This window comes from Rhinatrema bivittatum, chromosome 1 (assembly GCF_901001135.1).
Source record: "Rhinatrema bivittatum chromosome 1, aRhiBiv1.1, whole genome shotgun sequence".
In the NCBI taxonomy this organism is placed as follows: Eukaryota; Metazoa; Chordata; class Amphibia; order Gymnophiona; family Rhinatrematidae; genus Rhinatrema; species Rhinatrema bivittatum.
The window spans coordinates 788834746-788859520 of record NC_042615.1 but is presented as its reverse complement, the minus strand read 5'-3'; the positions used below and the strand labels follow the sequence as shown (position 1 = coordinate 788859520).

The 24775-nt window shown below is 42.3% G+C and overlaps 1 protein-coding gene across 5 annotated transcripts in view; it reads left to right on the top strand.

Moving 5' to 3' along the window:
- Positions 1 to 24775, top strand: part of RNF165 (ring finger protein 165) — a 345068-nt gene that overhangs the window by 28811 nt on the left and 291482 nt on the right. For 4 of the 5 annotated variants that reach the window (XR_003853057.1, XR_003853056.1, XM_029580644.1 and 1 more), the window contains one exon: positions 12743 to 12864. The exons of the other annotated variant lie outside the window; for it this stretch is intronic. Coding sequence is in view for 2 of the 4 variants with exons in the window: in XM_029580644.1 (XP_029436504.1) it covers positions 12858 to 12864 (7 nt within the window). In the remaining 2 variants the exon portion in view is untranslated. The remainder of the gene's footprint in view (positions 1 to 12742; positions 12865 to 24775) is intronic. 5 annotated transcript variants of the gene reach the window in all.

Genomic DNA, 24775 nt, shown 5'->3' with positions numbered 1-24775 from the left:
TTCTGTAAATAGCAGATCTCCCAGAAAGCACATGCTGTACTTTGTGAATGTTTAATATGCCAAAGGTGTATTGTTTTCTTAAAAGTAACTGCAGAGGAGAATAAGAAACATTAGGGGTTTTTGGATTTTGAAGTACATGTCAAAAACGGACTTGGCGCAGGGTTTTGTGAGGGAACAAGAGACAGGTGGCGGGTGAAGAATTTTAAATAGAACAGCAGGTGAAAAGGCAGCTTATAAAATCAAGCAGCTTAAAATACATTCACCATGTACTGGCTCAAAAACTGGCTGGAGTACAAGTGTCCTGAGGTGTTTACCACTTTCATACCAGAAGCTATTTTCTTTTCTAAAAGAGGGGCTGGGCCACGTAAGGAACTGCCAGGCTGCCTGTGTTCTGTGAGCAGACTTCCCGAGAGGGCAGGGCGAGGAGATGCATCATCAGGGACTTAACATTATCATCAGAAATGTACAGCAGCACTGGGAATGTACAAGAGCACCAGGACCATAGAGTAGCACTGGGAATATATAGCAGCACTAGGAACATTCTAGCACCGGAATCAGAGAGTAATATTGGGAACCTACAGCAGTACTGGAAACATATAACAGAACCAGGACAGTAGAATAAAAATGGGGCTATAGAGTAACACTGGGAATTAGCAGCAATGGGAACATAAAATAGCACCGGAACCATAGAGTAACACTGGGAATGTACAGGAGCATTATAGCGAAACACTGGCAGTACTGGGAATGAATGGCAGTACTGGACATGTACAAAAGCTTGGGGACCATAGAGTAACACTGGGAATGTACAGCAGCTCTATAGAGTAACATGGACTGTATGGGAATGTATGGCAGTACTGGGAATGTACAATAGCATGGGGAACCATAGAGGAACACTGGGAATGTATGGCAGCACTGGGCATGCGCTGGGAACAGCAGCAGTGAAGGAGCTCTGTCAGTCAAGGTAACTAACTGAGCCTGCTGCCTGTATCACATTGACTTCTCCCTACTCTTGCACTTGTATATAGAGGGCCCATTATGATGAGTTCATTTGTGGCTCTACCCCCTCTCTCCCTTTGCTTTAAAATTTGGAGGAGAGACTAGTGGGGCTGTCAATGCTTTTCTAGCTTTTCTTTTGACCATGAGTAATCTCCATTATTACCTTCCCTGTGGAGGTTGATTTAATTATTTAATTATTGGTTTTTGTATACTGTCGTTCGTTGTAGCCATCACAACTTTAACAAAGTATGAGAAAAGCAGTTTTTAACACAAATAATTACAATGCATGGTAAAATAATACAAACAGACAATATTATTCATGATAAGAACAGGTTACATTGAAGCATTAAAAGAGAATAAATATTAAAAGCGCGATTAAAAGAAGTTAAAATCGTGGAATACTTGTGAAGAATAGGTAGTGGAGGGTGAGTGGATTATTAAGAATCTTGGTATGCCTTTGTGAATAGCCAGGTCTTTAAGTCCTTCTTGAATGTTTTTGGACTCATTTGTAGTCATAATTCAGTGGGGAGAGCGTTCCTTAATTTCGGGCTAGCAAGCGAGATTGCCACCAGGGCCGGATTTAGGCATAGGCAACAAAGGCACATACCTAGGGTGCCAAATTCTGAAGGTGCACAAAAAACAGGGTTCCCTCTGTTGCGCTTTGATCTCTGGAGGCAAAATCTCTTGCCCATGGTCCTCTGCCTATGGGCATCATAATCTTAAATCTAGCTCTGTGTGCCACATGACATTTTTGTTAATGTAGGTGTATTGGGCTTCAAAAAATTGGGAAACACTGCGCTGCAGTACCACTAGATATGTACAACAGCATCAAGACCAAAGAGTAACACTGGAAACATACAGTGGCACTGGTAATGTACAGTAGTACCAAGACTGTAGAATAATGCTGAGTATGTACAATAACACTGGGAACATACAATGGCACCAGGACCATAGAGTGAGTATAAGAACTTATTGTACCACTGGGAATGTGCAGTAGCATCATGACTGTAAAAGAACACTGGGAATGTATGGCAGCACTGGGAATGCACAGTAGCACGGGGAATAGCACTGGGAATATGCAATCTCACCAGGACAGTAGAGTAACACTGGGCACATATAATAGCATCAGGTTTGTAAAGTAAAACTGGCAATGTACAACAGCACTGTATATATACAATAGTACCAGGACCTTAGTGTAACACTGAGAAGTTATCGCAGCAGTGGGAATGTACAGTACCCCCAGGACTGTAGAGTAACACTGAGAAAGTACAATAGCAGAGGAACTGTAGAGTAACACTGGGAATGTAGAGTAGCATCAGGAAAAAGACTGCTGTATATTGCTTTTTATTTCAATTAAGGAGACATGTCAGCCCTACAGCCTTTTATGTGAAAATCTGAGAAGATAACATTTTATGGTATCCAGAATAATAAAGAAATACTGTTCAAGTTGTAAATCTGAAGCGATCTGTTTGTGTAGTAGGCATTTGTTTGCAAAATGGTGGGGAAAACCCTGACCTATTAAAAAAGACTTTTCACAGGCTACGGCACCCAGGGGGAAAAAAATTACTCAGAGGTAAGATTCAAGCAGGCAGCTAGTGCCCTGCAGAGGGCTTTTATATTGAGTCCTTCTACTGGTAAGAGAAAAGAACTGCAGCTGAGGAAAGTGAAATGTGCATTGGCAGATCCAAGCAGGTCAATGGACGGATAAATCAGGATAACAGATAGTCACTTGTTCATGCCCCACCACAAAACCCCTGCATGGAGCCATTTGATTGACTGATTCAAGGTTCTGAGTACATAAGGTTGCCTGTGAGGTCTTATATCCCCATCTGGATTGGCCCTTGCTGAATAGTTCCTAAATGCCCACATATTAATAGCAGTCTGTATTAATTCATCATCTTTGAATTAGAGCCAGGTGGGGAAGGCTCAGGAAAATGTCAATAGTAAAGGTCTAGAACTAGAACAGAAAATAATGAAGAAATAAAACTACTTTCGTGACTGTGGAACTGAGCGAATCATACCCATGCTCTTATTCATGTGCCATTTTTAAATGTCCATTTTCAAAGAATTATGAATAGCTGTGTATCTGCTGTTAAAAAAATATACACCTAAAGTAAGATAAACAATTTGGGCTCACCAGCTGACAGTTCAGGAATGTTCAAGGATTAATGGTTATGAAGGAAAGGGCTAAAATGAGGCAACCTGACTCTGGGTAAAAAGGAGGACTTAGAAGCATCAGAAAATGGGACACTCCCATGTAGGATTTAATGGAAATGACCCTGCCTATGTTAGCCAGGGAAAGAGCAGACAGCTTCATATTTAATAAAGCCTAAATCTGGCACAGCTGAGCTCCATTTCTGACCCTCTTTGGCCTGGAATCTGCAGGCACAAAATACAGTGAAAATCACATTCCCTGCTGGAATGCTGCCTCAGCTTCTGGACCTTCCCCCGGATTGCATTCATCCTGTACATAATAAATGATGGCAGATAAAAGACCAAAATGGCGCATCCAATCTGCCCAACTAGATGTTTAGGGCTGTAATTGCCGCTCCATGCAGCTTTACTACCCCCCCCCCCCCCAGTCTTTTATTTCCACTCCATGTAGGTTACCCATGCATTTTATTTAGGATTGTAGCTGCCTCTCTGTGCAAGTTATGCTTCTGCCTTCTGTTTAGCATTATAATTGCTCCCCTAAGAGGCTCTTCAGCATGGATAGGATAGAAGTCTATAAAATCATCAGTGAAGTGGAACAGGGAAATGAGAACCAGTTGTATACTCTTTCAAAAAAATACAAAGATTAGGGAACACTCCATGAAGTTACTAAGTAGCACATTTAAAACAAATCATAGGAAATCTTTTTTCACTCAATGCGCAATTGAGTTCTGGAATTCATTCCTGGAGGATGTGGTAAAGGCAGTGTAACTGGGTTAAGAAAGGTTTGGACAAGTTCTTGGAGGAAGTCCATAAACTGTTATTAACCAAGTAGATATGAAGAAAGCCACAGCTTACCCCTAGTTGTTAGCAGCATGGATTCAACCTACTTTTGTGGTATTGTACCATGTACTTGTGAGCTGGATTGGCCACTGTTGGAAACAGGATACTGGACTTGATGGAGCTTTGGTCTGACCCAATATGATTTTTCTTATGTTCCTATCCTGCTCTGTGCAGGTTACCCTCATAATGTCTGTTTAGGGTTGTAACTCATGCTCCATGCAGGCTACTCCATGCCTTCTGTTTACGTTTGTAACTGATGCTTTGTACAAATTATCCCCAAACAGAAAATTTACCACGGGTTATTTCTATTCTCTTGCTACGAGGGATCAGATGCAGGAGGGATTTAAGGGCTGAATCAGGTGGAGAGGAATTGACTGTGGAGGGTGAGGGGTGAATGACAAGGATCAACTGGGTGATGTAAGAAAGGAGCTGGAGTGAGGGGATCAGGTGGAGGATGTGAGAGGTTTGGAGGAGAGGAGGTGAGGTTGAAAGGTGAGAGGGTATGGAGTGAAAGTGAGGGGATGACAGAGGATCAATTTGAGGTTATAAGAAAGGCTTGGGGATACAAAAGGGGCTGCAGAGGTAAGAGAGAGGAGATGGATGATGTAGAGGGAGAAGATTAAGAGAGGAGGTCCTCTGGAGGGGATGTAGGTTTAGAGAGAGGATCAACTGGAGAGGGTGGAGGTTGAGCAAGTGGAATAGCTGGAATGTGGAGAGGGTGAGAATTGAGTGGTTGTTGGAGGGGGACCATACCTCTTCTAATTTCCTCTGGTGGTCATGTGAAGTTTCAACTGTTAAAATAGGGTCACACCAGCTTGGGAAGTAGAAGCATTGCTAGGTACCTAAAAGATCTGGGGTACAGGCCCATAAGTCCTCCTTTTCATTCCCCCTGAAAGTTTGATAATTAACTTAATCATGATTGGCAGTGTCCCCTCCTCCAAGAACAATCATATAAAAACACATAATTGGACATCACACAAATCTCTATGTTCCCATAAGAACCTGCTAAGTAACAAGTAACCCCTGGCCAGTTTCAATCATCTAGTAAAACTACTACTAAAATTATTCAACAGCATCACTCAATAAAAATTCTCTATATGGGAGTGAAGTCTGAGGCCTATGCAGGGTAGGACAGAATCCCAATATAAAACCTACACTTCAATTATGATACTCTGCATACACAGAAACTCCCCCAACAAAGGGTGCAGAGCAGAGCAAAGACATTTCCCCTTACCATTCGGCATAGAAAAATAATATTCAAATTCTGGTGTTACCTCAGTAATGGCAACACAAATTCCTTCCACTATGAGAAACACTGTATAATAATACAAAATCATGCAAAAAATGTACTCAGAAACTATAGGAAACTTGCCATATCATAACACTCTAACTTCCAAACTTAGAACTGTAAGAATCCTACCTATGAAATATTACACTAGGCCCTAAAACACCAATATGCCTCTTATTAGGAAAACAGATAGTCAAGCTGCAATAGATCTCTACATAGAAACTAAAAGTTGGGAGAATTCTTCACCTACGTCACACAAGCAGAACATACACAGATCCTTGCCAAATACTGAATAAAGAATCCATAAAGTAGAAATACAAACATGTAGACAAAAACAGAACTGTAAATCTCAAGAAGCAAGACTCTGTATGCAGTGCAACAATGGAAAAACAGAAACATCAAACAATAAAATCAAGCAATATAAAACATCAATCATAATAGTAAAATTATACTAATAATAAATATTTCAAAATAGCTGATATCCAATAATTAAAAACTCAAAACATTTTTTAAAAATTTACAAAACACCAATAAAATATTTCAAAACTACAGACACATCAAACAGCATTCAATAATTACAACTCATAAGAATAACAATTCCCCACTGTCCACTCTTGGGAACTTTTTAATTTCCAGTCTTCCTGAGATGTCTTGAACTAGTGGGATGGGATTTCAGAGATGTGGGGTGGGTGGCGCACAAAATGTATCCTTTTCCATAAACAGACATTCTGTAACACATGTTCATTCTCTAACATTCACTCCGTCTCTCGCATGCACTCCCTCTCTCATACGCATGCTCTCACACATATGTTCTCTTACACGTCCTCTCTCTCCCTCTCACACACACATATGTTCTCATACACATTTCCACTCTCACACACACATACATGCTTTCATATACACTTTCTCTTTCACACATATAGACACATATAGACACACATAGACACACGTGCTCTCATACACATTTGCTCTCACACACATATACATACTCTCATATACACTTCATCTCTCTCTCTCTATGTCACATACACACCATATATGCTCTGAACTACATAGACTGCCTTTAACACACAGAGTTGCTCTCACTCTCACAGACTCCCACTCTCAAATGCACATACATCTATTCTTGACCCCATAGGCTCTCTCGCTCTCTCACACACACACCCATATGCTTTCAACCCTAGAGGCTCCTTCTCTCACACACAGTCTCTCAACCCCACAGGCTATCACTTTCTCTCTCTCACACACCCATGCAGCTACACCCAATTGCTCTTAATCTCACAGGCTCTCTCTCACACATACCACCACACAGGCTCCATCTCTCTCTCTCTCACATACACATGCTCTCAACCATACAGGCTCCCTCATCACACACCCATACACACATGCTGTCAACCCCATAGGCTCCCTCTCAAACATACACCCATAGGCTCCTTATCACACACATATACCCAAAGGCTGTCAACCCCAGAGGCTCCCTCTCTCAGACACAATACACACTGGCTCATATTCCCACAGGTTCCCATTCTCAAATACACATTCTCTCTCACACACACTCTCTATCACACACACATATGCTGTCAACCCCACAGGCTTCCTCACACACCCACATGCTGACACACCCTTTCCAACAGGCTTCCTCACGCACACACAGGCTCTTACACACTCCCTCATACTCTCTCTTACTCTGTCACTCACACAGGCTCTCGCTCTGGGCCTCCCCCCTCTTCTTGATTACTGCTATGGGATGGGGGTTGCAGCCGACTTCTTCTTTGGCCACCACACCTCTCCTTTCCTTTGTGGCCCAATAGTCACAGAAGGAGACTCAGGGCACCGAGGAGGAGATTCGGGGAACAGGCCCCATGTCACCAGGGCTTATGATGCTCCTGCTGGGAAGCCCTGATGGAAATGTTTGAAAGCTTTTATTACCTAGCCACATCCACCATTGGATACTTAAATAGATCAGTGTACTGATGTGCTGATACTTTTCAGAATTTTCCAGAATTGATTCAGGGAAGGAGGTTTTTAGAAACAAGGGGCTATTGGAGAAAGCAGACAAGAAACTGAAGAATAAGATCCAACAGAGGAAAATGCATGTCCAAGATACAAACACAGTGATCTTTTCAGTAATCTAGATGGCAGTGCTGTAGCCACAGGTTATTGTTTATTTATGCATTATCCTCTTTATATTCATGCACATAGAGTGTCAAGGAAGCAGATTAAGTGATGTGCTGGAGGCACCGGGAGCCTCTTGTTATTTTAGGAGAGTTGATAGGGTATTGCACTGAGTAGAGTGGAGATGCTGAGAAATTGGTAACACATCATTGAGTGGATCTGTAGTAAAAACCAGATCACAAGGATAGTGTTTGCTGATGAAGTCACAGAATATCTAGTCTGGAAATTGAAAGGGTTTCTTTTGATCACTAGCTTGAACCTGGTTAGGCCAGGCTAGTCAGAATTTAAGTAGGGAGATTGGCAGGGGCAACACCAGACATCTCCTATAGGTTAAGGTACCTAGACCAAGCAAGAGCACACAGTGCTCTTGCTTGGTCTAGGTACCTTGGTCTAGGTACCTGATGGCAGAAAAGACCAATAGGCCCGTCCAGTCTGCCCAGTTATTTCTGTCTTTCCTGCAAGGATATATCCCAGCTACCATCTATAGACCGTGACCCACTAATAAGATATCATTCCCTATCCAGGACAGCTTTTGTCCTTTTCCTTCTTAGTACTTCAACATCTTGGGTTGATGAGCATACAAGTAGGGCCTTCACATGGGTTAGGCAAGAAGGTCAACTACCCTGCATGCCAAGCCAAATGGGGGTGGGTGGGAGGGTGGGTATCACACTGCTCTTTACAGTCAGTCTGTAAGCATGCAAGCACCAAAGGGGGTGTCGAAAGTAACCCTCATCCAGTGCATTATTTTGTCCAATAGCTGCCCTTCAAATAGGATCCTTAAATTTAGTTCACACCTAGAATCCTTCCTTTCCCATTTCAAACCACAAAGCTGTTTGAACATCCTGCCTCCTAGGTCCACTGTGTAGCTTGCTAGATAGATCTGGCTATGTGAGCATCTGTGTTTGTTTTAGAACTTCTAGTTATTAATGCATTTACAGCTTTCCAGACAGAACCAGCTGCTCGTTTGATTCTAGGTCCCCTGCACAGCCTGCCAGACAGACCCAGCTAGGTGATTTGTTACTGTATATGCAGACTGCCAATCAGATTCAGCTGCTAGTTTAATTCTGTAATCACAACTTGTGTGCATGTCATATGTTTGTGTCCCTCAATCAAGTCATTTGTGACCCAGTGATCAAGAAGGGAGATAGATCACGAAGTTGGCAATATGTATCGCATCTAAAAAAAAATATCAGTTTATAAAGGAATCTCAGTTAAGTATGCCTGACTGCAATTTGTTACTATACAGATCCTTTTGGTTGGAGTCCAGCGGCTGGTGTATGAGATGTCAGCCAGCATAGTGCAGAAAGATGCTCTTTAAATTAAGCAAAGACCAAAGGTACTACATTGATCCTCACCTTAACCTGGACGGATCTAGAGAATATTCTTTAGAAAGGAAAATATATCACTATTTAGCTTTTGCTATGTATTTATTTATTTATTTATTTATTTATTTATTTATTTATTTAACATTTTTATATACCGCAATTCATGTAGCAAAGTTACATATCATTTCGGTTTACATTATAACAATAACAAGCATGTAAGAATGCAATTACATTAAAACAGGGGAGTGAACTAGGATAAGAGAGAACAGGGTAAACAAACCATAACTTATAAAATAATAGTTATATTGTGAATCTTTTGAAAGATTGGCTGTAGCTCTGGGTGAGAATTAGATTAATAAATTATACGGACTTTTGCTATATAATGCTCGCAGTCAAGATGGCTTGATGCAGTGACACTCAGTCTACATTTATATGAAATGGGTGGGATTAAGAGCTTTCTGATTGGCTGGCAGTAGCCTCTTGCTAAAGGTAATGCTTCTTTCTAATTGGGAAGCTTGGTTCTAGTTTTATTATTGTGCAATCAAACCTACGCATTCAGGAATGGGAAAAATACTATTGGCCAAAGTATCTGCCTTTTTGATATGACCACAGTTCTATCCCTCAAGTCTTTAACTTCATTCAAAATCCATCTTGAAAAGACTGCTGCCTGAGAAAAAAAATGAAAGGCTCCTCTTTCTTTAACATTTCTATAATTTTTTTCTAGGTACTTTTGCTAGTTTTTAAAATGGTGGCAGGCTTGGTTCATTTAGGGGTTTTCTTGAACTTAAACCAGTTTGGGGGGGCATTTTTATACTGCACTCTAGTTTTGTTATAGGTTTTACAGTGTACAGATGGCTTGCATCATTGAAAACCTGAAATGCTTGCATTTCAGTGACACGACAGACGTGTATATGCAACACACAGGCCTCGAGAAATTGTTGCTGCAAAGAATGTGACAGGTCAGAGATTGGAGGTACCAAAGCATGAAGAGATGAACTTGTGTTTTTGGTTTTTTTTTATTCTTCCAGCAGAGCTTCTAGTACTCAGAGCCGGTTGCTTTTCCCCCTTGAAAAAAACTTCATTTTCAGGTTTAGGTTTGGGGAGAGGGGGAATGGCCGTAGGGAGGGTGTTAAAACTTGCTTTCTCAACAGAAATGAATTTAATTAATTAAAGTAGATTATTTGACCATATTGGCAGTGACGGTATTTTTCCATTTGGTTTTAGTGTGTATAAATTACCCTTAAATTACTATATTTTCCCAAATCAAAATAGTGTAATGTATTTTGGAAATGAATAATTTTATTTGTGGAATAAGATATTTCAGCCTGTGTAGTCATGTAGCTAAATATGCAATTTTTAGGGTTGAAAGCAGTCAATTTTCACCCTTGTGTTTCATCTCTTAGTGACTGTACATGGATACTTCCATCTTTTGAATGCATTTTCTTTCTGCCTGTCCATACTTTTCTCGCTAGTGTGGTTCACATAGGGGGCAATAAAACTAATAAGAAACATGAAACTCGTTCCATCCCCCTCAAAAAATCTCAGTCTTCTAGCAGGAGACCTGGTGTATTTCATTTTAATCTTCACAAGATCTGAGAGGAAAAGCTCATACAGCAGGGGACAACAGCTGGGGACGGCTGAGAATATCCTGTGGATTTCTGAGCAGCCTGGCTCAGCGCCAAGAGAAGATTGCAGCTAAAGCAAGTAATATGCCAAAGGCTTGGGACACAGTGTACTTTCCTTACCTCGGTGCTTTTCAAGCGAAATCTCCCGTAATCATAGCTTTCTGTCTTCTTTTACTGGGGGGTGGGGGGGGGCCTTGTTCAGTTCAAAAGAACATAAGAGCTGAGCTCTGATTTGTTCTGGCCCATGGATATGGATCTCATCTCTTGAAAGGACTTGGCTGTGCTGCAGCCCGTAGAAAAATAATTCATGAGGGGGGTGGCACCTACGTCAGCCTGTGCCTAAAAGTTTAAAAAAAACAAAGCATCTACTTTACTCCTGAGTGTTACTTTATTGGAAACATTTTCTGAGGCAATAGCAAAGTCTTCCCCTTAAACTGTTCATTGACTGTACCAAGATTTTCTGCTAGTACACTGGACACATACGGCACATGTGAGATTTGTATAATGAGACTACCTGCCCATATAAATCGGTCATGTATAGGCCTAGTGGTGGTCTTCACTGTCAGTCTTCACTGTAATCAGTTCTTGCAGGAGGAAGGCTATGGGACTTCAGTGTCTGTTGCTGGTATGCCATCGTTCTTCCACACCGTGTGGTTAGATGTCATGCCAATCAAATAGCATATATGCTTCCCATTCCAGCATATCTTGATGGTACATGCCATTTCCAGGCAGCATTAGTAGTTAATTTACATTTTTCATTCAATTGACAATTTTAGTATTTTTGCAGAATCAGTGAGATACATGCTATACACCAAATGTTTGAAAAGCAAACTCTCATCAATGAATGTGCCTCTCTTTATTGTGTGCAGGTCTAGTAGCTGTATCAGTCCTGCAGAAAACTGGACTGGACAATAGATTTTATATTTGAGTGGCTCCTAAGCGGGTTGCAAGCTTCTGCTGAGACTATTTACTTGTGCTGGAGAAGCAGAGCAGGGATGCCTCCAAGGCTTGTGAAAGGAATTTTGCCACCTTTGGTTGCATCAAAATTTTGTGGCCATCTTCCACTATCTTTTGCATGCCTGCCTCACCTACACCATCTTAAGTGCCTGCTGCCATCCTGTGTTTCCTTTTCTCTTCCAAAGCATCAAGTTGTCCCCGCGTCCTGCTGCTGTCAGCATCGCTTCCTCCTTTCCTGAGCACATACTCACAGTCCCCAAGGTAGCTCTGCTTCCTCCTGCACGTGCTTTCCATTTAAAAATTAAAAGTGGATGAAAGGTGAGGCCTTCATAGGAATGGTGGACTTGCTTGCATTTGTGCACAATCCCAAGGTGCATGGAAAGAATGATAATGCTGTTGCTGCTGCTGCTATCATCCACCACACATGCAGATAACGGTAGGCTTTGGACCAGCCCATTGCTTTGGAAGAGTGAGAAGAGGCAAGGTGGCTGCAGATGGAGGGAATGAGATGAGGTGGAGGCACATAGAGGAGAAATGCTGGAAGGAGGCACTTTTGCTCCCTGCAACTTGCCGCTTGTGTTGCCTTATTAGGCCATGCCAGCCCCATCCGGCTGTTTTAATGACAGAAAATGGATATTTCCAGAAGCAGTAGGTAGCTGTCCTAAAGATGAGCTAGGTCAGGACCTGCTTGGGTCCTGAACTTATTAGCCAGCACAGCAGGCATGCAGAAAGGCTCCTTGTATTCTGATCCTGATGGTTTCCCCTTCAACTGAATTATCTATTGATAAACTTCATTTCAAGTGTTTTCTATTTATAGGAATCGCTGTGCAAGTGCTATTATTGAAAACATAGAGGGTGTGGGTTGGTTCATTAGATTTCCAAGCAGAAAACACAAATTAGGGAGCAACTTTGAAATTTCTTAACCTTCTCTTCATCTTAGTCAGCAGTATGGTAGAGAGGATATTTTTAGCTACTGAGTAAAGGTAAACACTGTAATATTCACCCACTTCTAAGACATGATTTACAACACCCATAAAACCTCTATGCATGGTAAGAACAACAGAAGTTTAAATGTACAATCATATTATGTGTGGTACAAATATGGAGAAAATTTGAATGATTAAAGGCAAAGACAGCCAAAGTTTTGTTACATAGTGGGACTTTAGTTACATTTATCACAGTTTTATCAGATTATTTCTACTAGATTTGGATGAAATGAAAGTTAAGGACCTAAATATACACACTGGATGGGGGGATATGTCAAATGTATAAGTAATGCATAGGAACACATTTTTTAATGGAAAAGAAATGTAGAATAGTTTATAATATGAGGCTCAAAAAGGGTGAACTCAGGAGTAAAATTAGAAGCTATTTCTTCACAGAGAGATTTACGGATGCATGGAAGAGACTCCCAGTGGAAGTAATGGAGGCTGAAAAAAAGGTAACAGAATTCAAGAAAACCTGGGATAAATACAGAGGATCCTTTGCAGTAAAGACATGAAGAGTAAGTCACAGATCTACTAGGGTCTATGCCATCGTAACAAGAAGTAAATTGGGCAAAGCAGGTGACTCTTCCAGGCATTTTGCATTCTTTTTTTAAAATGTAATTGGCAATACATTTTAACAAATTAAATACAAGAAACATACATTTCTTATAAAGAAGCATAATGTATCACTGTGTATCACTGTGTTACTCCACAATAAAGAAAATATAAACCAAAAGAAAAAATTGTAGGGACTGACACTGTATACATTACAACCCACTAAATAAGGGTGCGACCAAGCCTTGATAATAACTAGGAAATAATTACAAACAATTAAGTAATGCACCTCTTACCAATATTCATAACTACAAGTATCACTTATCAGTCAACAATTGAGGAAGAAGGCATGGAGAAAGGACAAAACCTACCCTTCCAGAAAGCATTTAGCTGAGCAGGGTCCACAAATGTTCCTTGTAAACCGATACGATGTGCAAACGGTTATCGGTATATAAAAACCACTAAATAAATAAAAAAAATATGCTTTCCTATGCAAAATAACCAGATTTTTACATGGATATTTGACAAAAAAACTTTCCCTCCCCAAGCAGTGCCAGATTTAGGGCCAAACTAAGCTACAGTTCAGGGCCTCAGATTATGAGGGTCCTTTATAAACACGTTACTACATTTCAAGTTTTACTTTTTTTTTGGTAATGCTATATCTAAGACCTCTTAAATTTGACATTATTTAAGGCCTCAGCATGTCTTGACCCCAAGCAATGTTATTTGATGGTGCCTAGCATGGGTCACCTGGCACATATCTTGAAACAGACACACTTTGCATCCAAAGAAATTGCAGTCTTTAAAACAGAAACATTTTTCAGAATCAGTTCTTTATCAGTTTCCAAAGCAAGCGTATCCATTAGGGTAGCCTTAGATGACTCTTCTTTTAATGAAATTTCCCAAAAAATGGGTCAAGTCCAAACTATCAAATTACAACTGTTCTTCTCTAACTTCTTGACCTTCACTGAAATGCTTAGCCATAGGGAGGTAGTGGATTTTAATGAAAAATGGCATCTCTTCTAAGAAATGTAAAACCTCTTGCAGATAATGCTTAAGTAACTCATGGATAAAACATTCAAGGCTTTGGGGAAGGCAATCACATTAAAATTGTTCTACTGGTATTTTCTAGCTTCTTAGTCTTTGCAGATAGGACAAGATTATCCTGCATAAAAATAGTATTTTGACCTTCTAAATGAATCAATATGGTATTCAAAACTCCCATAAGATGGGACATTATTCTTAATCACTTTCTTCTGATAAGTGACCTTAAACTCTGTCACTTTAGAAAAAGCTTTCACTTCCTTTAACCATCCAGTAATGGTTCAAGATAGATTATGGTGTTCCAAATCACTTCAAGAGTAAACACTTGAGGAACAGGGAATCCACTGTACCATACCTTTTTCCTCTGTTCAGCAGGCTGTGAAACACACAGTGGTTTGGCACTGGTCAAATCATGAGTCCCTGCATAGTCAGACACAAAGCCAGATGAGATTCAGGGGACAATTCCTCCACCAGAAGGACTTAATTGCATTCTTAAGCCATGGCAAGCCAACTGAAGACTTAGCCGAATGAGCCAGTCATTGATTGGGCCGCTTTCCTTACTAAGCCTTCCCCACACCAGAAACTAGTAGCCATACTGAACTGGAAAGTGCTGCCTCACCTGGGGTATTAAAGCCTGATGATAGTTTCTAGCTCCAAATGGCATTCATCTGCTGGCACTCCTCTAGCCATGCTGATAACAGACATCCCGATTACTCCAGGCTAGTGGTCAAAGAAGGAGTCCATTGGATCTTGCTAGGTACTATTTTGGATCCTGCCAGGTACTTGTGACCTGGATTGGCCACTGTTGGAAATAGGACACTGGGCTTAATGGACCCTTGGTCTGACCCGGTATGGCAATACTTATGTTCTCGTGGACCTTTGCATACCCTTGCTTTTACAGGTGTTGGAAGACAAGTCAAGAAACCATCAAAGTATAGCCTAACTTGGATCTCTGGATTGCTGTTATTTAGCACTCCATTTTGTGTCTTGACATACAATTACACAGTAAAATGTCAGGCAAAACGTATTTGAAAGGGGCTGGCCTGATGGCTTACTGGCAGTATGCACTGCCATACGGAGGGTCTCTCATTGATTCCTGGATCAGGCCTTATGCATCGCAGGTTGGCTGGAGCCAGGGATGCAATGTAGGCAATGTTTACAGATGCTGGTGTGGAGGGTGTTCTACAAAGTAACCAAATGATCCATCCAGTCTACCAGGCAAGCTTCTTATGGTGGTATCTGCTGCGCTATGCAGGTTACCCTATCTCTTAAAGGTAGCAACTGCTGCTCCGTGCAGTTATTCCCAAACCTTATGATAGCCCATAAAAAATGTACTCCTAGCACAAATTTAACTGGGTGATGAGTCTTCTTGAAAATTCAGACAGTGCTGATGTGTTTTGCTTATAAACTTGGCCTTAGAAGCAGTCCTGTGCTTTTTCACTTATGTCAGGGCCTATGCTGGTTGTGGTCTACATCAAATTCCTCTTCCACTCTCCCCCACACTGCCATCAAAGTGGAGAGTGATGTTGTAGTTTTGTCAAAAGCTTCAAGGCTTATTCGTTAAGGGTAGTAATCCCTTGCCTTCTCTTAAGAGTAATAATTGCCTCTTAGTGCAGGTTTCTCCCATGCTTATCAGTTCCCAGACCATAAAAGTCGGGGGGGGGGGGGGCTCATTGATTGCTGTCTGAATCCAACTCCCCTTCCCCCATTGCCATTGAAGCAGAGAAGAAAATTGCAATTGCATAAAAAGTATCAAGGTTTATTGGTTAAGAGTAGTAACTGCCCTACCAGCAAGTTTCCTCCATGCACCCTTTTTCTCATTTCCATCTTCTAGCCTTTATGAATCCACAGTGTTTATCCCATACCAGTTTGAATTCTTTGACTGTTTTCATCTTCACCACCTCCTCCGAAAGGGTCTTCCAGGCATCCATCACCCTCTCCATGAAGAAATATTTTCTGGGGTTGGCTCTGAGCCGTCCCCCCTGGAGTTTCATTTTGTGACCCCCTAGTTCTACTGATTTTTTTCCAATGGAAAATGTTTGAAGTTCGTGCATCATTAAAACTTTTCAGGTATCTGAAAGTCTGTATCATGTCGCCTCTCCACCTCTTCTCTTCCAGGGTATACATATTTAGAACATTTAGCCTCTTCTCATAAGTTTTCCGATACTGACCCGACAACAATTTGGTCACCCTTCTTTGGACTGCCTCCATCCTGTCTCTATCCTTTTTGAGATATGGGCTCCAGAACTGCACACAGTACTACAGAGCCTCACCAAGGGCCTGTACAAGGGCATTATCACCTGCTTTTTTCTTATTGGTTATTCCTCTCTCTATGCAGCCCAGCATTCTTCTGGCTTTAGCTATTGCCTTGTCACATTGCTTCGCTGTCTTCAGATCTCCAGACGCTATCACTCCAAGATCCCTCTAGAGCAGGGGTGGGCAAGTCCGGTCGTCGAGGGCTGCAAACCAGTCGGGTTTTCAGGATACCCCTAATGAATATGCATGAAATAGATTTGCATACAACTGAGGCAGTGTGTATGCAGGCCTCTCTCATGCTTATTCATTAAGGATATCCTGAAAACCCGACTGGTTTGCAGCCCTCGAGGACCGGAATTGCCCACCCCTGCTCTAGAGGATCATGTACATAGTCTTTCACCCCCATCACATACAGCCCTTTTAGATTACTGCATCCCAGATGCATAACTCTGCAATTCATGGCATTGAATCCTAGCTGCAAAATCTTAATTACTCTTTAAGCTTTCTTAAATCACTTTTCATTCTCTCTGCTCCTTCAGGCAAGTCCACTCTGTTGCAGATCTTAATATCATCCGCAAATAGACACTCTACCTTCTGTCCATCTGCAATGTCACTCATTCTCTAGTCACCCAATCAAAAAAATCAATCAGATTTGTCTGACAGGACTTTCCCCTGGTGAATCCATTATGCCTTGGATCCAGCAGCATACTGGCTTGTAGATAGTTCACTATTCTTTCTTTCAGCAGAGTCTCCATTAATCTTCTCAGCACTGAGGTGAGGCTAACCAGCTTGTAGTTTCCAGCTTCCTCTCTGCAGCCACTCTTGTGAGCGGGACCACAACTGCTCTTCTCCAGTCTCGTGGCATCATTCCCATTTCCAGGGATCTATTGAACAGGACTTTCAGTGGACCTGCCAGAACATCTCTGAGCTCTCATAGTATCCTGGGATGTACATCATCTGGCCCCATGGCCTTGTCCACTTTAAGTTTTCCTAGCTTTTTCCATACATTCTCTTCTGAAAAAGGAGTTGTCTACCCATTCCCATTTACGGTCTTGTGAACCAGCAATGGTCCTTGTCCAGGGTCTTCTTTAGTGAACACAGAACTGAATTATTTCTTTAATATTTCTGCCATTTCTTAGTCTCACCAGATGTCACTCTTAACATTGGAAGGTGGCCAATGTAACTCTGATATTTAAAAAGGGTTCCAGAGGTGATCTGGGAAACTACAAACTGGTGAGCCTGACTTCAGAGCCAGGAAAAATCATGGAAACTATTATAAAAAAAAAAAAAATAAAATCATAGAACATATATAGACATGGTTTAATGGGACACAACCAGCATGTATTTACTCAAGGGAAATCTTGCCTCACAAATCTTTTACATTTTTTTAAAAAGGTGAATAAACATGTAGATAAAGGTGAACTGGTAGATGTGGTGTATTTAGATTTTCAGAAGGCATTTGACAAAGTCCCTCATGAGAGGCTTCTAAGAAAACTAAAATACCATGGAATAAGAGGTGATGTTCTTTTGTGGATTGAAAACTGGTTAAAGACAGGAAACAGGGCCTCATTTTCTGAGGGGGTGTGTCCTATGCAAATAAGGCATTTTTCATACAGTGGGGAAACATCACTGCATGTGATGTTTTCACCATTTGTGGAACTGGAGTTGCAAATCCATCGTGATGATTCATTGGTTGTTTTATCACGGTGCTTTCATGAAAGTGTCCATGATATTCCCAGCAGCCTGTTTCAGTATGAGAGAGAGAGAGAGAGAGAGAGAGAGAGAGAGAGAGAGAGAGAGAGAGAGAGAGAGACTGACTGACTTCCTATAATGCCTATGCCCTAGACAAGTATTTGTATCCCTATGGGAGGGCCACCTAGTAACTCGAGGTGGGGATTAGGTATGAGCGTCGGGGGTTGGGGGCCACTTTCGCATTCCACATGAGACGTACGGAAAGAACAGTGGTCTCTAGTGAAGATTTGCTGGCCGTCGGAGTGAGAAAACTCACTCCAAGAGGAGATTTGGGCTACATTCTCTCCACCTAGCTTGTTGTTGCCCAGGTAGAGTGTCCATCAAGCTAGGTGGAGAGAACGTTGCCCAAATCTCCTCTTGGAGTGAGTTTCCTCACTCCGACGGCCAGCAAATCTTCACTAGAGACCACTGTTCTTTCCGTACGTCTCATGTGGAATGCGAAAGTGGCCCCCAACCCCCGACGCTCATACCTAATCCCCACCTCGAGTTACTAGGTGGCCCTCCCATAGGGATACAAATACTTGTCTAGGGCATAGGCATTATAGGATCTCTCTCTCTCTCTCTCTCTCTCTCTCTCTCTCTCTCTCTCTCTCTCTCTCTCTCTCTCTCTCTCTCTCTCTCTCTCTCTCTCTCTCTCTCTCTCTGACCAATACTTTTAATATATTTATAAATGATCTGGAAAGGGGTATGACAAGTAAGGTAATCAAATTTGCATATGACACAAAATTATTCCAAGTAGTTAAATCACAAGCAGATTGTGGTAAATTGCAGGAGGACTTTGCAAGACTGGAAGATTAGATGTCCATATGAGATATGAAATATAATGTGGACAAATGCAAGGTGATGCATATAGGGAAAAGTGACTCATACTGTAATTACATGATGTTAGGTTCCATATTAGGAGTTATCACCTAGGAAAAAGATCTGGGTGTCATAATTGATATTACATTGAAATCGTTGGCTCAATGTTCATTGGCAGTCAAAAAAGCAAACAATATTAGGAATTGTTAGGAAGGGAATGGCAAATAAAACGGAGGATGTCATAATGCCTCTGTATCGCTCCATGGTGAGACCGCATCTTGAATACTGTGTGCAATTCTGGTCATCGCATCTCAAAAAAGATATAGTTGTACTGGAGAAAGTACAGAAAAAGGCAACCAAAATGATAAAGGGCATGGAACAGCTCCGCTGTGAAGAAAGGCTAAAAAGGTTAGGGCTGTTCAGCTTGGAGAAGAGACGGCTCATGGAGGATATGATAGAGGTCTTTAAAATCATGAAAGGACTTGAACGGGTAAATGTGAATCAGTTATTTACTCTTTCAGCTACAAGGTCTAGGAGGCACTCCATGAACTTAGCAAGTAGCACATTTAAAACTAATTGGAGAAAATTCTTTATCACTTAAGCACAATTAAGCTCTGGAATTCATTGCTAGAGGATGTGGTTAAGGCAGTTAGTGCAGCTGGGTTTAAAAAAGTTTTGGATAAGTTCCTGGAGGAGAGGTCCTTTAATCAATAGAGAATAGCCACTGCTTGTTGCCAGCATTAGTAGCATGGGATTTATTTAATGTTTGGGTACTTGCCAGGTACTTGTGACTTAGATTGGCAACTGTTGGAAACAGGATACTGGGCTTCATGGACGCTTGGTCTAACCCAGTATGGCACATCTTATGTTCTTAATGATGTCCTGGTCATCGTTAAAAGTGACATCTGATGGTCAGATTTAGCACTCATGACACAAGGTTCCAAAAGAAGCTCTAGTGCCTCAGGACCTTTGCTGCAATGGCCAAACTAGGAAGAATGGAAGAGTTTATGGAAAATAGGGGGAAAAATTCCTGGGTAGTCGCAAAGGAAGGCTCTTAACACCAAAATCCCAGCCCTTGTTCCAACTGAACTGAAAGAGAAGGGAGAAAATCCAAGATCAAAAAGTAAAGGTATTTGAAAGCCAGATGATTAAGAGGCATGGAATATGGAAGAGAAATAGTATAAGGAAATATTTCTTCACAGAAAGTATGATGGATGCATAGAACAAGTGTGCTGGATGCATGGTACAGACAAATAGAGTACTGAAAATTAAAAAAGGCATGGGATAGACAACAAGGAAACTTAGTTGTGGAAAAGCAACAGTAAAGCTGGAGAACAAGAAGTCTGAGACATTTTGATCAGGAAAGGAAAATGTGCAGATTAGATGAAACTAAGGGAGGAAGAGAGCATGCAGAGAAAAAAAAAAACGCTACAAGGACACATTAACCCAGTCGAAATAGTGGGTTGTGATTACATTTCATAAGGAACTGCAAAGCCTATTGCCTGGCTTTGCTTGACACTTTACTTTTAATGTACAGTGATCGAATAAGGGACATTACCTAAATGGAGCTACTAGGATAAGCTGGAAGTATTGACGCTGCATGGAGTCTGAAAACAAGTGGATTGCTAAAGGAGTGGATTCGGTCACTGGTGACACTGATAAGTGTCAAGCCAGTTCACCACTGGCTTGTCACTTCAGCTTGTGTTGGATAGCTGCTGTTGGTATGGTTTACCATTGTTTCTTTCTTAAGATTATTATTAGTGCAGTTGCTGGCAGGCGAGAGAGTCTTTTTAAGATAATATCTTGACTACAGCACATACTTGCACATTTGCTTAGTTACAAGAGCTTGCTAAGATACATGTAATCGGGAGGGGAGGGGGGGACTTTCAAAACCATTAGAAGTAGCTTCTTAAACTAAATCAGCAGTTCGAAGTAGCAAAGAAACTGTCATTTCATGGTATTCTGTAAAACTGCTGCTAATGATATAGCTAAAAGAAAGAAAATGAAAATGAAAACCTTGCCCTGCCAGTAATTTAGGGCTCTTGCCAGTGTGTGAATGCCTTTCCTTTTTCTCTTGGCAGCTGCTTCCTGACCAGCTGACGATCAGTAACAGGTGTCCAGTACAGTGCAAAGGGCAGCAGCACAGTCCTTCCTTGTCAGGATTGCAGATGGCAGCCCTCTGGAATGCAAGTTTCCTTGGTTAGGTTTTGGGTTTAGAGATACTGGACCTGATCTATCTTGGGTGTGTCCCAAAGTCTGTTATATTTTTTCATTCTCTAGCACGTCTTATGCTGTGTAAGATACTTGGTTACCTCTTTTGAACTAGTATGGTATTATTCAAAGGAAAGATTAAGCAGGTGTGCAGGATGACCTCTAATATGAGGCCTCTAATGACCTCTAAGATGAGTTGACCTTCACTGCCTAAAGCTTGATGTGAACAATCACTTTGTAATATGGTATCAATAAGTTTCAGCCATAATTGGATAATAGTAATTATTATATTATTAATTATTATTAATATTAATTATGTACTGTTTGCAAAGTGCTTTAGTCGAAGATGCTAGATAAGAAATGCATGTTATATGAAGTCCCTTATTATATACAAAAGATCAGTGCTCACAGCAATGGAAAGGAATGCACACAGAAAAGACTGAAATAGTAACATTAGGGATGTGCATTTGTTACCAGTTAATGCTAAAAATGCAAGAATGAGGCCATTGTTGGTTTCATTTGAATGGAATGAAGTGAAAATGGCCTCCTATGAAAATACCCCCACCCCTAAAAAAAGGTCCTCTTCATGGCCCTGCAACCACTCTTATGCCCTGTAAAATACAACTGGGGTGCAGGTGTGCCTTGCTAGGCCTCCGCAAGTCCCTCCTATACTCTGCATTCATATGCCAGGGCAGGGGACCTCCCTCCCCAGTCTCCACTTACTGCCTTCCCACAGTACCACGGGTGGCGATTGCATCTTTAAAAATGGTACTGGTCACCTGGAGGACCATACAGCATAATGGCACTGGCTGCATTGGAGACAGGTGCTGAGATGTTACTTCAGTGCCATCCTCCAGGCAGCCAGTGATATTTTTAAACAATCAAGTGCCAGGGCCAGAGTGAGTGAGTGTTTTTCTGGCCCTAACCATTTGTTTAGCAGCACCTGCAAGAAGGGGATAATTGGGGGGCTGGGGTTGGAGGTCCTTGGAACAACATTTGTTTATGAGGGGAGGGCAGGAGGGGCCCAGAAAGCCCATTTGGGCAGGCCCAGTCCTTGGGTGGGGGGGTGAGGATGGTTAGAGGGCTGCAAGAGGCCTGGTTTATTTGCATTTTTCATTTTGGATTTTTGTTTGTGTGTGTATGTGTGGTGTATTTGTTTGTGTGTGTGTGTGTGTGGTGTATTTATTTTTTGGTTTGGGAAATGAACTGAACTAAAAAAAAAAACATTAAATAAACCACAAAATAAAAAACAACCCAACCCAAAATGAAAAAATAAACTAAACCAAAATTGCCTAGCGTGTAGACAGATGGACTCAGGACCAGTGGGTTTATGCTCCTCTGCTTGGAGACAGAGCAAGCTGATATCACAGTATATATAACCCTGCAGTGACCCCAGCCTGTCAGTATTTTCCATCTCCAGCAGATGGTGGATGTGCATCTCCCTGTGGGGATTGTTTTAAGCTTTTTGAAAGGAGAAATTTGAAATTCTAAATTCATGAAAAGAAACCCCCACACTCCTGCGGTGATACCTAAAGTTTCCTCCCCAAGTTGAGAATTCCTAAGGCGATTTCTGAGGTCCCTCAGAGGTGCACCTTAGTCCGGTAGCTGGGTTTCCCGGCGTGGACCTAGCTGCTAGTTCAGCTGAAAGGCAGTGGGTGTAGGAGGTCGAGTGCAGCGGTGACGGCAGATGCCCTCTCCTCCCGCAGCCAGAGACCGTCTTTGTACTCAGCCGGTAATCACTGAGCTCAGGTAAGGTTTAAAAAAAAAAAAAAGAGGAGAAAGTTTTACCTGAATTAGAGACAGTTAGAGGGGTCTCAGGTCTTCCTCCGGACTCTGTTCTCGGGGTGCCATGCCAGTGTTCGTTCCAACTCCCGTTGGTGTTGGGTAACTGGGCAGCCTGGTGGGTTGAGCAGCTTCTGGTGGGCTAGGCCCTGCACTTAGGTTTTTTTCTTACATGCTGCGTGGTAGGCCGTGGTGGCTGTTTTCGCATGTTCTACTGCCCTCTATAGACTATCGGTGTGTGCAGTGTGTTGGCTCTGCACATGCGTTGTGCACTCTGTTTTTGGGTGCGCTTTTACATACAGAAACTTTAAGTGCTTAGCTTGGCGCACAGGTTGTGTGTGCACCTTGCTTCATTTTCTTCTAGGTGATTATTTTTGGGATGCATTTCTTTTTTGAGCGCAAGCCGTTCTGACACACGTATATCGCAGCGATGGCGCCTGTAAGCAAGAAGCCTAAGCGTCTTCTTATTTGTGTTGCCTGTCATATTAGGGCTTCTTAGTCTGACCTGGCTTCTAACCTGTGTCAACGCTGCTCTGATGCTCAGAGAGAGTTTTCTTTCTTTGATTTTGCTAAGCCTCTCTCTTCCTTGTCTGGGGGGATGCCAGACCTTGTTTTTCCCTTGACACTCTCCTCCACTGGTGAGGGCAGTTCTGTGGGGCCAGCTCCATTTCCTTCTGGACTTGGTCTGGACCCAGCTACTTTTTTTTGGGTGGAATGTTTTCAAGGCTTACAAGCCTTTCTTCAGGCACAGTCCTCTGCTTCCCCCTCAACTGGTGGCTCCTCCCTCTTCCAGTCCTATGCTTAAGCGCTGGGGCTCACCTCGGCTCCCTGTGGGTGTTCCAGATGGGAATCTGGATGGCACTGATGATGAGGTTCATTCTGATTCCCTGGAAGATGGGGAAATTCCTCCAGGGTTGGAAATTTGAACTGCTGGCCCTGATTTCCCAGACCTTGAAACAGCTGTGTATTCCGGGTTCGGATGCTATGTCAGAGCTGAGGAAGAATCTCATTTTGGTTTCCTTAAAGCCTCTTGTTTTTTCCCAGTGATGGATGCCATCCAGGAATTGATTGATCTGGAATGAGATGCCCCAGAAGCAAATTTTAAAGGGGGTTGGACATTGGAAGGCCTGTAATCCCTGGATCCAGCTGTGTGAGAGCTTTTGCATTTTCCCAAAGTGGATGCTCTGGTATGTGCCATGTCTAAGCGGACGACTATCCCCGTAGAGGGAGGCGTGACCTTGAAGGAGGTACATGATAGAAGGATTGAGGCTATTCTTAAGCCTTTGAGGCAGTGGCAATGAATTTGCAGATTGCCTCTTGTTGTGCCCTAGTGGTGAGATCTTGTCTGCTTCTCTCTCAGGAGGTTGATGAGTCTGGAGGGAATTCCAGAGTGGTTATGGAGCCTGCTGCCACCTTTTTAGCAGATGCAGGCTGTGATTTGGTCCGGACCTCTGCAAGAGGAGTGGCTTCGGTGGTTGTAAAATTGGTCAGCTGACGCAGCTTACAAAGCCAATCTTACCTTTAAAGGCTCACTCTTGTTTGGGAGGCAGTTGGAGAAACTGGCCAGTAAGTGGGGTGAGTCTTCAGTGCCTCTGTTACTGGAGGATAAGAAACAGTTACAGCTTCCCTTTAGTAGGAGGGGTCATTTCCAGGGTTCCAGGCGTTTTCAACCCTACAGCGGGACGAATTTTCAGCGGACTTGGCCTTTCGGTAGGTCTCAGTCCTTTCATCCCCGGCAGCCCAAGAGAAGAGCAGACTCAGGTGGTGGATCTTCACAAGCTTCCCAATGAAGGTTTGCTGACCCACCTTCTGGAACAGGAAATAGGGGGACGTCTCTCGATCTTTTATCGGAGGTGATACGCAAAAGGTATGCACTGGAAGTTTGCGGTATTCCTCAAGACGCGTTCATAGTGTCCCCTTGCCACTCCCTGCAAAAGAAGCAGGCAGTGGAGTTCACGCTTCAAAGGCTCCTCAGACTGAGGGCTGTGGTTCCAGTGCCCATGTCTCAAGAAAGTATGGGGCGATATT